This window comes from Protomyctophum bolini (assembly GCF_963924005.1).
Source record: "Protomyctophum bolini genome assembly, chromosome: 2".
In the NCBI taxonomy this organism is placed as follows: Eukaryota; Metazoa; Chordata; class Actinopteri; order Myctophiformes; family Myctophidae; genus Protomyctophum; species Protomyctophum bolini.
Genome location: NC_137863.1, coordinates 10,095,809 through 10,112,283, shown reverse-complemented (window position 1 = coordinate 10,112,283; position 16,475 = coordinate 10,095,809). Strand labels below are relative to the sequence as shown.

Here is a 16,475-nt window from a genome sequence, read left to right as displayed (position 1 = left end):
AAACATTACTCACACAAAACAGACACAACGTTTCTTTTTTTTAAGTTCTGTTTATTGAATAGCACTTAATGACATTTTCTTCTTTCTTTTTTTTTAGATCCCCCCCTTGCCCTCCCCCACCCCTTCCAAGATCTGTCCATCTGTCCAGTAGAAAAAGAAAAAAAACAACAACAAAAAGAGAAAGATAACAACAACAACCATCTTAATGAATTGCAGTACAATATGGTTTGGTCGTGACATGGTTGGGTCGTGACATGGTCGGGTCGTGACATGGTCGGGTCGTGACATGGTCGGGTTGTGGCATGGTCAAGCATGTTTCTTAATCGATAATAAATAAAAGCTGGAGAGACATGGAGTCCTTTTATTGAACAAACACTTTATACTTTAAAGTGTTTTAGCAATGAGTACTATCACTATATAGCTTTTTAACACTTATTTTAAACAAAAATGTAAAAAAAAAAAAACACTGCTCATCTGCTGAAAAACGTATCACTTAAATTAACACTTATTTTCTTAAAAGAAAATCACTTACCCTACCTTTAACATGACAGGGAAGAAATAGCCTTCTGCTCCACAGCTGAACAGGACAACAGCTGCTTATTTGCATTGAGGAGTAAGTAAGTAAAGTACATTTGCCTTTATATTGGGAAATTAGTAAACACAAAATACTGATATTGTAAATAAAATACAAAACCTCAAATGTCTTTACCTTTTCAGATGACAGAAATAATATTAGGTCGGAGATCCTTGAGCCAGGAGGTGGTGGAGGGTGGGCTTAGACTTTTTCAGTGTAGGAGGATATACGGGTTATTAATGAGGCAAACTTTACCTACAACGTATAATTCCTTCCTGGAGAAACTATAGGTGTGAGGAGCACCCTGAAGATGGCTACCGAGGGACATGAGTGATTCTAAGTTGATACCAAGCGCCTTGTTGCCCTGCCTAGATCTTCATTTTTCATCAACCCTAATCAGTAGACTTGAGGAGAAGGAGCTCCTCTCTAACATGGTGACATGGTGTAAAAGGATGTTATGATTCAACATTGGGGAGAGGGGGCAGATACAGTCTTCTTCTTTTTTGAGAGGACCTGTGATGTCATGCCGTACTTTTTATTTGTGTTTTTTCTATTAATTTGGTCATTAAGATCCACAGAATAAGAGGCCTGCTCTGCCGGAAACACATCGAAAATAAGTTATGGACATTTTTGTATACCACATCAGCACATTTGGGCAAGTGGCTATGGCCACATTTAAGCCAAGGAGTGTTTTTTGTGCAAAACTAATGCTTGGAATAGATTCAGAATCATGAAAAACCCCTAGTTTGACATGCTACTTAAAGCATAGGCGCTGGATGGGTCAAAATGTCACCCCACTATTGGGAGATGACTGGTCTATTTATTTATTTATTGGTAACACCGTATCCATTTTATTGCACAGCGCAATCGTCATTGTATTGGCGACGCGGTGCTTGCCTCTGTAACGACCATTCTGCATGCTCTCTCAAGGTGCCAGACAAGCTAATCCACAACAATCATCGTTCTTTGTTTGTATGCTGGTTGTAGGCTAGTAGGTGTGAAAACAGCAGGGGCTCGTGCTGCTGTGACATGCTGACCATTACTAACAATAAGACCTGATGATCATGTTTTAGGGTGGAAAAATGTTTGTGTGAGGGACAACACAAACATTAATTTCTCTTCATTGTCAATGGCGTTTTTAAAACAAACATTGAACTAAAAACAAACATTAAACCTGTATATATAGGAAAACACAAATCAGGTTAATCTATTCCTTGAGCTTTTGGGCCTGTGGCCCCTCAACTACTAACACTCCAGCCACCTGCATGTCCTCTCTCACCGAACCTATAAACCTCTGGACACGTCCAAACCATCTCAACCTTGCTTCTCTTGTCTCACGTCGACATGACGTTGCAAAGACGCAATGATGCATGTAGCAGCTACATGTTTTTTTGGAGCAGCTACATTGTAGCTGCTCCAAAAAACGCGTCTTTGTGTCTGCCTGTGTGCAAACGCACCATTACGCTTTGAGCAGGGGTGAGGTGGGTTCACCTTCCCAGAACCCACCCACCTCACCCCTGTTCATTTTGATCGGTTGGAATGGCTTAGGTTTGATGACAGAGTACAGCAACTTGCAATAGGCCTGGTCTACAAGATTTGCTACACCAAAAGTATGTACCTGTCAAAAATACTTCCTTAATGTCAACGAAGTCCACGATCACAACACCATGAGGGAGTTCAACAAACCACGTTCAACCCAGATTCGGCTCAAACAAGGGGTTAAATTCATTTTGCTCCTATGCCACTAAAATGTGGAACACCAACAGCCGGCCGTTAAGAAATGTGAATCCCTAGCCTCCTTCAAAACCTCTCTCAAAGAGCACTTACGGGCGGCTGCAATTTGAATCTGGCCCCTGTAAAAAGGTAAAAGTCCCCCCACTTCCCCTTTTTCTAACCGTGCATTTGATTATTCTTTTTTTTTTTGCATAGATGTGTATATTTGTATGTATTTAAATGTTTTTGATCAATTGAAAATGGAGGACCCTGATGTAAACAAGTAAGTTATTGCTAACCCTTTACAGGTTTTATCCTCTTTGCAGTTTTTGTATTGATCTGTACCTTCCTTGAACTGTAGGCCTACCCATTCTGCAATCTGTTAATACAATGTTCAATCAATCAATCAATCAATCAATCAATCAATCAATCAATCAATCAATCAATAATCCATTGTTGTCCAGTGTATTCAATTCATAGAGACATGAGACTACATCACCTCTGGGTTATGATAGAAGTCACAGAACATCACAAGATTAACATATTCTTCATAAACTGAATAGACACATAACATAAGGAAAGAAGTTTGTAAACCTCTGGAGTTACTGGAGTCTGTCTCCTGCTCCTCCTCTGCTCTGAGCAACAACGTGGGCTGGAGAAGAGAACACGTTTTGGGAGAGGGAGGGGCTACGGCGTGTCCCTCCACCCATTTAAAGTGTCTTGCGCGTGCGCATTAGTATAAAATTCGGACTTGGTCTATTACACAACTATTTCTTTCTTCATTCTGCCTGGCCTGCCGTGCATCTCCCCAGCCGGTGTTTTAACCACACGTTCACACTTTGTTTTTGTTTTTTTGTTTTATCACACAACTAATAGGAAATGAGCGGAGATCATAGCGACAACCAGGTAACGGCACGTGTCTTTTGTCATCTTTATGCCATTTAAAGGTTCTGCTGTTTTACTTGTGGTTTATTCATCATTTGTCTGGGTTTACAGGTCAGCTAACTTAACTAGCATTCGCTAGCGCGCTCTAGCTAGGCATGTCTGTAAGCGCACATAACGCTTGACTGCTAAACGTGAACTTGATAAATATCATCACACCCTTTTATCCTCAATATCCATCAAAATGTACCCGCGTCCACGTTTTTGTGTGACCTCCATGCGACGAACGAGCATGTGTTGTATTCCATAGTAACGTTGGTTGAAACTGACGCTAGCTAATGGCTAGTACTTTTTGATATGGGTACTACCGTTAGCAGCCAGCTCACACTGTCTGCCGGTGTGTGAAGCTAGTGTGGCTAGCTCACTAGCTAAAGGCTAATTTAGGTCTACTTTGTCGATCGACAAAAATGACTTTTTTAACCGAGAAAAGTGTCGCCGCGGCACGCGTCGCAAATAATTATCATTTTTTTCCAGGCCACGTCCCACCGTGGCCCGACCAAGTAATATATCCAGGAATTGAATGACTGTCGCCTTTTGCGGTCCAGTTGAAGTTAAAAGTTAGTTAGCCGGGCTAGTTGGCTACTATGGAATTTTAACCATGTCTTTTTTTTTAATTTTCAGATTGACTGTGGCTCCCGGATCAATGGTAAGCTTGCAGTTATAATATGGATGACATAATAAAAGCGGTTTGTCTGTTTTGAAATGGTGACATGTCTTCTCTTCACACATTGAACGTTGTTCTTAGCAGAATGATAGAAATGGCGTCCAGAGACTAAGTCCTCTGCTTCACTCACAAGCGCCTATTGTTCAAAAGGGGGGCCTTGAAAAAGCTTTTTAGGCGTTTGTTATCTCTAGCGGACCGTCTATATCTATACATTTGGGCGTGTTTTATTAGTTTATCTGATTAGACTCTCATATTTGTGCGCTTTAAACGCCTTATTTCCAGACTGAAAGTGAGGGTTTGGGGGCTGAGGACTTAGTCTCTGCGCCATTTTCTTTTTCAGTAGCGGCCTGACTGTACCATAGCAGGCAGATGATCTGAGGTTGTAAAGTACAGATGAGACTAGGTTCCCTTAGGGTGACTACACACAGAACAGTACACCACTCATTGTTCTTTTGACTGTTTGTGTACAAATGTAACTGTTAAACATTAACGGAAGCACTTTACAGTGTATTAACAGTAGCAAAGACAATGTCAGTCAATAAGTTCATGATCATGGATTTAGTATACAATGTTGGGATGTTTAACATCACTACAGTTTACAGAGCTTACAATGGGAAAAGTTCAACACCAATATTTATTTAAGACTGCTTTAAACAGTATGGATCTATTACATAGATTGCCTATATGTAATTATTGCATGTAGTTTTTCACTAATAACTGCAATGTCTACCGTCTAAAATTGCAAACTAATTGAAATACTTCGTTTTCGTTTGTCTACCTTAAAAACTAACGATTCATTAACAAATTATTATAATGCATGTTACTCCTTCCACACTAATAATTAAACTTTATAGAGCACATAATAAAACAGTGCTTTACATTAACTTAATAGATAATCAAATTACATAAATGAAAATGCCGCCCTGATAATAATTCATAACAAGGGTTTCTCTCTCCTTTAAATATCAACAGCTGTTTAATGATGATGCCTCATCTCAGTTGTCATTTTCATGTGCTTGAGACGGTTGTTACCCAATTAGTTAATGAATGAGCTGTCCAGGATGATGCGAATGATATACTATTTAGACAGAAATCTCTTTGGTTTAGTATAATTTAAACTAATATTGTGACTATTTGAAGTAGGCCTATAATGTGAAATGGCTTCAGTAGAGTACAAATTGCAGTATTGTTAGAATATATCAATTGAATATACAGATGATGCACATTACTGGTGCAAGAGAGCAGAATACACAGCCTTCTATCTATGGTATAGACGGTTATTTCACATGTGCAATGTACAACCACACGGTTGGACATTGCATGCCCCTTCAGTAAGCTGTTTGTCTGTGACCCATTTCCCCCCCTGTCCTAAATGATGAACTTCTTATAATGCTTCCAGTGAAAATGTTGTAACTGAGGAACAGCTGACTGTCAGTAAGTTTGAAATGGCACTGCCACTTTCTGTTAAAAGTCAGGTTTTGGTTTCCTCCACAACATGGCCTCATGGAAGTGGCATGACTTGATATTTAAGGACATTCGTATTAGCCATGTGTGTAAATGGCTCACTTTAAAGCGTTGTCTTTGTGTCAGACAATTGTCTGAAGTTCGTGAAACATGGAAGTTTGGCATGAGGTGGTTGTCATTGATATTGGTCAGTTTCTTTGTTGAATTTGTTTACAATACCAGCCTCTTTTTACCCCTTTTTTGTGAGATTTACAGGGATTTCCTCATGGCTGTGACTTTGAAGCAAAGAATAATTGCCTGTTTGTATTTTCTGAGCATGTTGAAGCCTGTCTAGTGTCTTCCATTTCATAATGTCTCACTGATAAAGATCAGTAGACCCATCTGCGCACTAGAGGGTGCTGTCTCACTGTCATAGATTCTCTCGGCTTGTTGATGGTAAAGCATGTTCATGTTCATAACTATGAACCAAATGCATATCTTCAAAAGTTGACTTATTGAGCTGCAAATGGCCCTCTTCAGTTAGATTGGACTTGCTTAGGTGGCTATTGGTTGGCTGTTCAAAGAGGGTAATGTTATCTGCCCAATTTCTTGTGGGTGATATTGGTTGGTCATTGACATCTGACAAAGACTATTAAAATCTCCCAGTGTAGAATTGTCTCCCGAAAATGTATCTTTAATGTATTTGACTCTTCACTTTCTTTAGATTCGTACAAACATAAAGAAAAGTACAAGGAACACAAACACAAGGACCACAAGAAAGACAAGGAGCGAGAGAAGTCAAAGTATGGCAGGTATGTCTCCTTAATGGTTTGCATTGTATTACATGTTGAGACTTTTTGTGAACCTTTTTAATATCCCGCCCATAAGTTGGAGATGGTTATGTGCCTGTCTGATAAGTGGTGTGGTGTCTGTCTGCTCACCTCACATGATTACACTACCACAGCCAAGTGTTTTGTCCAGATTGAGGTGGTAACCCTTTCTCTTTTCCTTTTTTGCTCTTCAAATGCCAGTGACCACAAGGAGTCGTCTGACAAAAAGCATAGGGAAAAGGAAAAGTTAAAGCACAAAGATGGCAGCACGGACAAACACAAGGATAAGCACAAGGACAAGGACAAGGAGAAGAAGAGGGAAGACAAGGTGAATAGTTAGCCACAGATATTTAAAAAATTGAGCATCTACAAGTTTTGAACTTGTAGATCTGCTACTATGGAAAAACATATTTTTTTGTTTACTAATTCTAACTTAACAATCAGTCTCTTATCTTGTGCAATCTGATCAAGTAATTATCGTTTTGTTGTACTAATTTAGTTAATTCAAAGCTAATATGATGGGACTGTTTTTGTAATGTTAGTTGCTCGAACAAAATGTATGTACATAGAATACATGGGTTGAAAGAAATGTGGTCTTGTCCTCACTACTCTAATGTCTCTAATCGGGTCTATTAAATGAACGGGAAATGAACACTTGGGATGCTAAGGATGTGTATACACGTCCTCTCAAATTGAACCGTGGATGCCTCAGACATGTATACACCGTAACCCCCTTATGGCTATTGACGTAATTAATCAATAAATCCCTTATGGCCGCTGACGTAATCGTTTAATCCTCTGTAATCGGAGGCTTAATGTAGCAAAATTTATCAACTTTAGCTTGTTTGGCTAACGGCCGATGTAATCTACCTAAAACCGGCCGAAATCCGCACGTGCGCGGTCTTTATGTGCATCGCTGCGTAAAATGTGATATTTTGGGATTGATTAGAGCTTAATTTGACTTGGTTATTAAACCCAATGATCGCTTAGCATCCCGGACATCTGACAGTGCAGCACAGTCCAAAACTATTACCGGATATTATTGTTTGTTAAACCGGAAGTAACATCGCCAGAGTCGCTCTATTTGGTCAAAATCGGCATAATTGTGACGTTACCGCCACCATCAGGACTGGGAATAATACTAGGATTAGGATTGCCGTTTCAGAATGAGATATTGTGTGTAACTGTGTATATCACAGAATTTTCTATTGGCATTAAAATGACGAATTAAACATATGAATAGTGCAGGCAGAAGGCACAATCCACTGTTAATTAGGCTGGCCATAAGCCAGTTAATGATATAAAACTGGATCACTGGAATCCATTTTTTTAAATAGAAGCCGTTGCTAGGCAACGCCATGGTCACCGCTCCTGGATGCGACATACTAATTCCTACACGGGTTGTGCTTATAACCACGGACAAGTTAAGTTCACTGAGGTTCAGGTTAGGTTTAGGTATAGTTTTACTGAGGTTAGGGTTGGGTATAATTTTACTGAGTTTAAGGCTGTCGATCACAGCGACTGGCCGATCACAGCGACTGGCCAATCACGGCGCGTCCTTGCACAACCCATGTAGGCGTTGGTATGACGCCTCCTGGACATGTTTGGCGTGTGCGCGTGCAGCCATTCACTTCCTTGTTCACTGGCCAACAATCTTCCTTATTCTCTCTGAATCTTTGTTGCTGTCCATGGTTTTGATCAGAATGTTCAGTCCTAATTTATGACTTAACCAAGCATCTTGTTTGAAATATTAACGCTTCTAAAGAGAGATAGTACTAGAGCTTTTAAGTTTTCACCTCCCGGTTTTGGGTGTAAATGGATTGCGGGCCTTTTCAGAGTGAAATCGGCCTCATGTGCTTGGCACTCTAGCGCCTTATTCTGAAAAATATGCTGCAACAATCATCTTGTCACCTTAAAACAAATTTTATGGTGTTTGTGCAATCATACATTTTGCTTGTTCATGACTTCTGCTGTTCCTCACATAACGAATACTTGTTCCTTTCAGGTTAAATCTGTTGATGTCAAGAAGGAAAAGGAGAATGGCTTTGCCAGGTAGAACATTTTACTGTCTGCTAAAATGTATTAATGTTGTTTTGAGGTGAACTATCCCTAATTTGTCGCTATTTTCGTTTCTAGTCCGCCACGTGTGAAGTCGGAGCCCAACGATGACTCTTACCACTCGCCTAAATTTGAGAAGACTCTGAAAAGAGAACGGGATGACAATGAGTGAGTGCCCAAGTTGTCTTCAACCAGGATAGAGTTTCACTTGACCTTAAATGTGTGCAGCCAAGATGATGCTTCGATAGTACTCCATTGTGCATATGGTCGTTTTTCAGGGAGAGCGGGCTTGCTCAGCCATTGGAAAGAACTGCAAACACTGCTATTCATAGGATCTTTTAGAGCGAAAAACTATTAAAAATATTTTCCACACGGTATATAGTCTGTATATTATCCACACACAGTATATAATGTCTGTATTTATAAAAAAAAATTAGCACTAGGTGTAGAGACGCAAAACAAAGAAATTGGAACTCTCCAATTTCTTTGGATAAGGGCATCACCATATGTGGCATGCACATTACAGTTTGGCTTTTAAACGGCACCGGATTTGAACGGTTGACAGTGCAAGAACTCCCCCCGTTTCCCACAGAGTTGTTGCCAAATGCAGATTGGAGAAGACTGTTACCTTGGATAACACTTGGTGTTTTCTTTCAGCTCTGATTTCAAGCCTAAGAAAATAAAGATTGAAAATGAAAAGAAGGCCAAAAAAAGGAAACAAGAAGGCTATGATGAGGTGAGGTATTGTGCTGAATTGTTCTTGGGTTTTCATGTCCATGAATGTGGAGGGTTTGTCTGATCTTTTCCAACATGTTTGGATGGGGCCTGCGTTTGGGGCACACCTGAGGAATTGGAAATACTTAATTTCAACTTCAAGCCTGTGTTGATGCTGAACCTTTTCTGGGAGTGAAACACGGCTCACATATTCAGTCTTCCCTTTTTAGGATGTCAAGCCCAAGAAGACAAAAAACAAAAAAGGTCAAGTCGCTGACGGAAAGAAAGGAAAGGCTAAAAAGGAGCCGGAGGAGAAGTGGAAATGGTGAGCTTAGTTTTTGCCTGCCACCTGCTAAGCATTTCCTTGTCTGTTCATCAGTATGGCGACGAGTCGTTTGGTTCTATTGCATGACATAACATATGTCTTATCCTAACTTCTCATTCTGTGGTCGATTCTAGGTGGGAGGAGGAGAGGACCACAGATGGCTCCAGGTGGAGATTTCTGGAACACAAAGGACCAGTGTTGGCACCACCATATGAACCTATTCCCAGCCGTGTAAAATTTTACTACGATGGTAAAACAATTTCCTACATGACATTATACTTTATTTTTCACTAATTGTCAGATATGCAGTAGTTTCATTCATAGGCGTTAATGACTGATCAACCAGTGTTTATGTATCTGTATTAGGAAAGCACATGAAGCTCAGCCCGGGAGCTGAAGAAGTGGCCACCTTCTTTGGAAAAATGCTGGACCATGATTACACCACAAAAGATATCTTCCGAAAGAACTTTTTTAAAGACTGGCGAAAGGTAGGAAACGAGCATGGTCTGTACTTTTTTGTTTGTTTGTGCAAAACATAATTGGTTCATTTTGATCATGCAAATGTTTCTTTCCCACCCGACCAACAGGAAATGTCTGCAGAGGAAAAGGCTACAATCACAGATCTTAAAAAGTGTGACTTCAACCAGATGAATGAGCACTTCAAGGCTGTATCAGAGGCCAGGAAAGCAATGTCAAAGGATGAGAAACTGGTGAGACATGGACATAAGACCGAATTGGGTCCATTTTCGACCATGTACCCCTTCCTCCCCTGCTTCCAAGTGGCATGTAGCTCTAATGTTGGTTGACATCTCTCAATTTTATAGAAAATCAAATTGGAGAATGAGCGCCTCCTGCAGGAGTATGGCTTCTGTCTCATGGACAACCACAAGGAGCGCATCGCTAATTTCCGCATTGAGCCGCCTGGACTTTTCCGGGGCAGAGGAGACCACCCCAAGATGGGCATGCTGAAGCGGAGGATCAGACCCGAGGACGTCATCATCAACTGCAGCAAGTGAGTGAAGTTTTCAGCTTCAGTAAAAGAAAGTGTTTGTTCAAGGGATGCAGAGAAGCAAATGCTTATTGTCCGGCCCCCGTCTTACCTAACATTGTAAAACAATATGTTATAATCCTTGCCTCACAGAGACTCCAAGCACCCCAAGGCTCCCCCTGGCACAAGGTGGAAGGAGGTTCGTCATGACAACAAAGTAACCTGGCTTGTATCCTGGACAGAAAATATCCAAGGTTCCATCAAGTACATCATGTTGAACCCCAGTTCAAGGATCAAGGTAGGCCCATGATCTTGATGATGCACTTCAATATGCACATTCTAAACAAATTGTCTTTGTTCCATCATTATATGGAAGTTTGACACCTGGATATACTTTAAAAAATGTATAATGAGCATTTACCTTTTGTACATAATTACCTTAAAATGTATGGCCTGTGACGAGTAATTGTAGGTTGCATCGCTACAGTCTTGTAATTTCAGTCTTGCTTTGAGTGCTTAGTCATCTCCATTTTCTGTGACGTTTGTGCCCGCAGGGAGAGAAGGACTGGCAGAAATACGAGATTGCTCGTCGACTGAAGAAGTGTGTGGACCGCCTGAGGGCCCAGTACCGCGATGACTGGAAGTCCAAGGAGATGCGAATCCGACAGAGGGCTGTGGCGCTCTACTTCATTGACAAGGTGAGGGTCAAACTTTTGTTTGAATACTTAAGTGTGTGTGGGTGGAAGATTGGGAGTGAGGCTGCAGTTCTGACTGTGATGGGAAGTGCATTAGACTTGCCAATAAGAAGTTTGGGTTTTATCAACCAAGGTTCATGTTTTAGGTTATTGGAGAAAGTAAAATGGGAGTTATTTTTTTCATTCCCTGCTTTCTTTCGTTTTTGCTATTTGAAAGGGGGACGGGCCCATTCGAACAAGTGGCTACATGTTTTTTTCCCCCCCCGCAAATATTTAGGGACATTTCTTTATTTACTATACTCCTACTAGACCCCAGTAAATTACATCTGTCCCAGTAGTTTTCAGTGTGTCTGAACGAACAACTGACTACTGGGGGGCCACCATACACTGTCGTAGGCTCAATCATCAATTTGTCACCTCCTCCTTCATATTCAATAGACCCTGTGATCTTTTGTGGCCAGATGTAATTTCCTGGGGTCTAAGTAGGACCATAATAAAGAAATCTCTCGGCAACATTTTCAAATGCTTTCACTAGGGTAAGTGCTGAACATGTGGGGCAAATGACAGTACAGTCTTGGCTTTGCAGTTGTGTAAATGTGTCATAGTAAGTAGACCTTGCTGCATGGCAAAAAAAAATATTTTATAGATATTATAAAATGTCAAATGGTTGTCTGGGTTGAGATATCCCTATAAGCTACCCCATGCTTTAGAGGTAACTTTATGTAATGACTTACAGTCAGGGGGATTTTTATTAAATTCTGTGTGATGGCATTATCCTAATGTTGAAAGTGAGGGCAGTAGTTTAAACCTGAGTGCTTTGTTCCTTTTCTGATGTGCTCTAGCTTGCTCTGAGAGCCGGTAACGAGAAGGAAGAAGGGGAAACTGCAGACACGGTGGGCTGCTGCTCCCTCCGAGTGGAACACATCAACTTGTACCCAGAAAAAGATGGACAGGAGTTTGTGGTGGAGTTTGACTTCCTGGGTAAAGACTCCATCCGCTACTACAACAAAGTTCCTGTGGAAAAGAGGGTAAAGACGACCATCTTGCTTTAACGGTGTTTGTGAGCCATTGTGGTATTCTTGGTATTGATGTCCCAAATCTCTTCCAGGTATTTAAAAATCTCCAGTTGTTCATGGAGAATAAGCAGCAGGAAGATGACCTGTTTGACCGTCTCAATGTAAGTTTGATATTGGCTAGCTGATCCAAGGAATTGTAGAAAGACCCCACCTGGTCATGTTGATTGTATATGTATTGCTGGGCTTAATGTGAGGACTGAGACATAATTAATTACGCATACATCATAACATTTATATACCTGTATGACTGACTATATTCCTAAAGACTCAAGTCTAACTTGACATGAACCAACAATATAGTCTGTCTTCAGTGCATTGGCAAAATGGTTATGCAAGATATTAAAGTTGTTTGAGTTTAATGGTAGACTCTTCTTAATGGCATTGAGCCTTCTGCTTTCCATATTCAGTGTTTGTTATCAAACTAATGAACACTTCCTTGTCATCCCTCCAGACCTCCATTCTGAACAAGCACCTCCAGGAGTTGATGGAAGGTCTGACGGCCAAAGTGTTCCGTACTTACAACGCCTCAATCACCCTCCAGCAGCAGCTGAAGGAGTTGACCAGTCGTAAGTTCTTCTCTAATAACCTACCAGGGATACCAACCTACCTTCTTATAACTATAATAAATAATGTGGACTAGACATATAGCCTACTTGAAAAAGTTCAACTCATAGTTTTGATTTAAGCTAGAGGACGCACCCATGCTACCTTCAGGCTGATTAACACCTCCGTTACGGGTCAGTGGTTAATCAGCCTGCCGGTGATTTATCTATAAACGATGAGCACTCAGCCATACATTATCCCACTTATTACATGGCTACTTAATATTTAAATTAATACATTTACCCAAAATGCAACAAAACGAGATTTCCTTGTTTTCATTACCGAAAGTACTCCATAAGTGACGTGCTGGCTGGCGTCTGCCCAGCTGCAGCACTGTCTAAAAACAAGGAAGTTGATCAAATGTAATCCATTTTGGGGTACTGCTTCGTCTATTTCTCGAATATATTGAACATATTGCTCGAATGTTTTCAAAAACATTTTTAAGAGCATTGTTTAGCTATAAATTACTGTGTTTACATGTTGGAAACTGCAGTAAATCAAGCGGCTGCAGCCAGGTGTTCTGAGGGTTTGATTAGGCAGTGGTCTGTTATCAAGAAATGACACACCGCTGAATTCTGCGACTGACCAATCGGAATCAAGCAATCAGAACCAAGCCATGTAATTAAACATGCCAACTTTGTGTGTTCTCTCTCTGCCTCTCTAGCGGACGAGAACGTTCCAGCCAAGATCCTGTCTTACAACAGGGCCAACAGAGCTGTAGCCATTCTCTGTAACCATCAGAGGGCGCCACCCAAGACCTTTGAGAAGTCTATGCAAAACCTGCAGACTAAAGTGAGATTCATTTCTGTTTTGGTTAATTACATTTGAAATGGTTTATTTGGCTCCTGTGGTTCAAATTAATTTCATTGTGACTGACAGTCTAAAATGGCTATCCATGAAGTTGTAGCTCTAGACTGGGCTTTAGTTGAATTTCAATTGAATTATTCTTATGTAGGTTAATTTGGGTCAAGGTTGGTATACTATATGTTTTCACCAGTGGTTTATGTTTGAAAGATGGATGAGCAATGATAGAATTTAGCAACCCAAATCAAGCATTTATGAATATGCTTGGTATTGCTATGAGATTCCTCAAAAGCCCACATATTAAACACTATTGTCTCCACTGAGTGAACTCAACCATCTTCACCATTCTCAGATTGATGCAAAGAAGGACCAGCTCATTGATTCCAAGAGAGAGCTGAAGAGTGCCAAGGCTGATGCCAAAGTACGGAGAGATGAAAAGTCCAAAAAGTGAGTAATGCTAATTCCACTATGAAATACTTCACTGAATTCGTGATGTTTTGTAGTTTAGATCATAGACAAAAAAAGGTAGACTCCTCCTCCGGTTCTGGGACATCGCAGCTGCCATATTGGTTATGAAATATGGCAGAGGCGCAACGCGATGCCACTTGGAAGTGACTACTGACAAATCACAGCACGTCTTTTCTGGGACTAGTCTCTGAGGAGCAAGTGGTGATTCTGACAAGTTGATTGACCAGTAGTCTCTTGAGTGGCATCGTGCTGTGCCTCTGCCATATTGGCGTCTTCCATAAGATGGATGTCGCTCCAATGAACTGCAGCGGCGAATGAGGCATCTTATGTTTTTGAGGTTTTGATGACTTTCTCTGATTGTTCCACCATTCTTCCATATCCTGTAGGACTGTGGAGACCAAGAAAAAGGCAGTCGAGAGGATAGAAGAGCAGCTAATGAAGCTGGAGGTGCAGGCCACCGACCGTGAGGAGAACAAGCAGATTGCCCTCGGCACTTCAAAACTCAACTATCTGGACCCACGTATCTCTGTGGCCTGGTAAGACTCTTGATATCAGCAAGACCTTAAAACCCATTTTGGGCAGAAACCCCATTTGGTGTTAGCATTAATTATGTTATGCTTTAGCTATTGAAAAATAGCAGATCTACAGGCTCATAGCGCGCCATGGTGGCGCGCTACGAGCTTGTAGGTCTGCTATTTTCGAAAAATCGACTGACATAGAAACATAGCTTTTTCAGAACTGTCAGGATGTAGAAGAGATTTTTAGAATCTGATCTCAAGTCAAAATGGGTTAAGGGCTGAGCTTGACTTATGTTACAGCTCTCCATTTCTGCAGCACTCTCCTTATGCCTTTGGCCAATGAGTCGTAATTGATTAACCTAATCGAAACAGGAGAGCATTGTGATTTGAATGAAGAGTGAGTACCCATTCTAATTTCTCGTCTTGTTTCTTAAGGTGTAAGAAGTGGGACATACCCATTGAGAAGATCTACAACAAAACCCAGCGTGAAAAGTTTGCCTGGGCTATTGACATGGCAGAAGATGACTATGAATTCTAAATCCAAGTTTGTGGTTTTAACTATGATACTCCCGTTTTATTGGATACTTGTTTTTAGCATAACTGAATTTCACCTGATGGCCAGACCTGACAATTAATTGTGGATAAAGTGAGCTGACAAGAATGGCAACGGCAGGCAAGCAAACTACTTCATTTTGATTGCATTTCGAGCTGACGAGGGTTGTGGTTGGTCTGATCCAAGGTCGGGCTCCAAGGCTGAACTATGCCCACAACTGGGCGTCAAGGCGTAGTCCCAGTAATTGGAAGAACCTTTGACCTTTTTCTCCCTCATTGGGGACAACACCTGGCAATGCCTGTACTTCGAACTCTGTGGTCCTATAGCTACTGTATTCATAAAAAAAAGAAGCTTTGTGTATCATTTTAATATCTTTGTTCACTCTGTATTTTTAGCCCTCCCATGTATTATTAATGAATTCTATATTTTGATAGAAGAGAAAGTTAAATCAAATGAATTCCTTAAATACACCCACACGCCTTTTGCGGGAATGCAATGTGAGCTTTAGTTTTGTGATGAGTGTGGGGGGAGACCATGAACGCTGTGTGTTTGGATGAATGATATTTTAAACTGGCGAGTGTCGAATAATATAACATGAAAGGGCATGTCTGGATGGGCAAGGGGGTGGGGGAGAATACTGCAACCATGTCAATATTGCAAACAGAATGTGAATATTTTGTTTTACAGCCTCTATCAGGGACTTTTTGTTCAGTGTAAATGTGAACCAATTTTCTTTTCACCCCTTTTGGTTGCCAGCATCCTCTTAATCCTTCTCCATTGCCCTTGTCTACATCTGATTTTAACTTAATTATTTTCACATGTCGAGAGGAAAGAAACTCCCTTATCTGTTACTTGAAGATAATATTTAAATGTATTTCAAATCAGTAAATGTGTTTTCGGAATGGTATTAGAGGGATATTGACTTTGCCAAAAAAGAGAAAAACCTGTTACAATTTTAGCAGTTTTTACAATTGTAGAGATTGAGGACAAAAACAAACACTTTAATGTGAATATCTATTAGTCTGATTCCAGTCTATTCCACTCATGTATGACAAAGTTGATGTAGGTAGTCAAATCATGTCCATTTACTGTTTTACAAACCTTTTGTCATAGCCTTCAATCATGGTTTTATTTTTCCCCTCAAGTTTTTAGTTTCAAGCTCATTGTAGGTTGTAAAGAGAATTAATTAAATCCTACAACTCAAAATGCTGGCTGTCTGTGTGATGTCCTTTCGCTATTACTGGATCTTTGCGTTTTCTTTAATTGGTAAACCTGCATATTTGGAAAAATGAACTAGAGGGTAGTGTGTTCTGGAATAGAGTTAAAAACGAGTCTCCTCGGAGCAGGCCCCAAGACGCCCAGCTGGTTGTTGGTTTTGGATTAGTAGTCAGAAGAGATCTGCTGAAGTTTGGCTATGGGTATTTATTTTATAGTCTGATGTTCTCAAACATTAGATTTCCAATTGGACTAGCCTAAAGAGTATTTAGTCAACAGTATAGCATGACTT

The 16,475-nt window shown here is 40.6% G+C and overlaps 1 protein-coding gene across 2 annotated transcripts; it reads left to right on the top strand.

The window, feature by feature from the left end:
- Nucleotides 1-3,073: 3,073 nt before the first annotated feature.
- top1a (DNA topoisomerase Ia) lies at nt 3,074-16,174 on the top strand. 2 transcript variants are annotated; one of them, XM_080775611.1, is made up of 21 exons: nt 3,074-3,193; nt 3,851-3,875; nt 6,061-6,148; nt 6,368-6,494; nt 8,172-8,218; nt 8,303-8,392; nt 8,882-8,960; nt 9,169-9,263; nt 9,398-9,513; nt 9,630-9,751; nt 9,851-9,973; nt 10,088-10,275; nt 10,405-10,549; nt 10,806-10,949; nt 11,789-11,974; nt 12,055-12,123; nt 12,474-12,588; nt 13,290-13,417; nt 13,782-13,876; nt 14,284-14,433; nt 14,851-16,174. In XM_080775611.1, exons 1-21 carry the CDS (start codon nt 3,167-3,169, stop codon nt 14,951-14,953), a joined length of 2,262 nt encoding a protein of 753 aa, XP_080631737.1. In that variant the 5' UTR covers nt 3,074-3,166; the 3' UTR covers nt 14,954-16,174. The 2 variants fall into 2 exon arrangements, with proteins under 2 accessions (XP_080631737.1, XP_080631736.1); XM_080775610.1 differs by having other exon boundaries at nt 6,061-6,164; nt 6,378-6,494.
- Nucleotides 16,175-16,475: the final 301 nt, after the last annotated feature.

Bases quoted from the DNA above. Each gene is read 5' to 3' on its own strand.
- top1a (XM_080775610.1), top strand. From the start codon at position 3,167: ATGAGCGGAGATCATAGCGACAACCAG. The intron at 12,124-12,473 runs GTAAGTTTGATA...TCATCCCTCCAG, and splicing joins ACCTGTTTGACCGTCTCAAT to ACCTCCATTCTGAACAAGCA. The intron at 12,589-13,289 runs GTAAGTTCTTCT...CTGCCTCTCTAG, and splicing joins GCTGAAGGAGTTGACCAGTC to CGGACGAGAACGTTCCAGCC.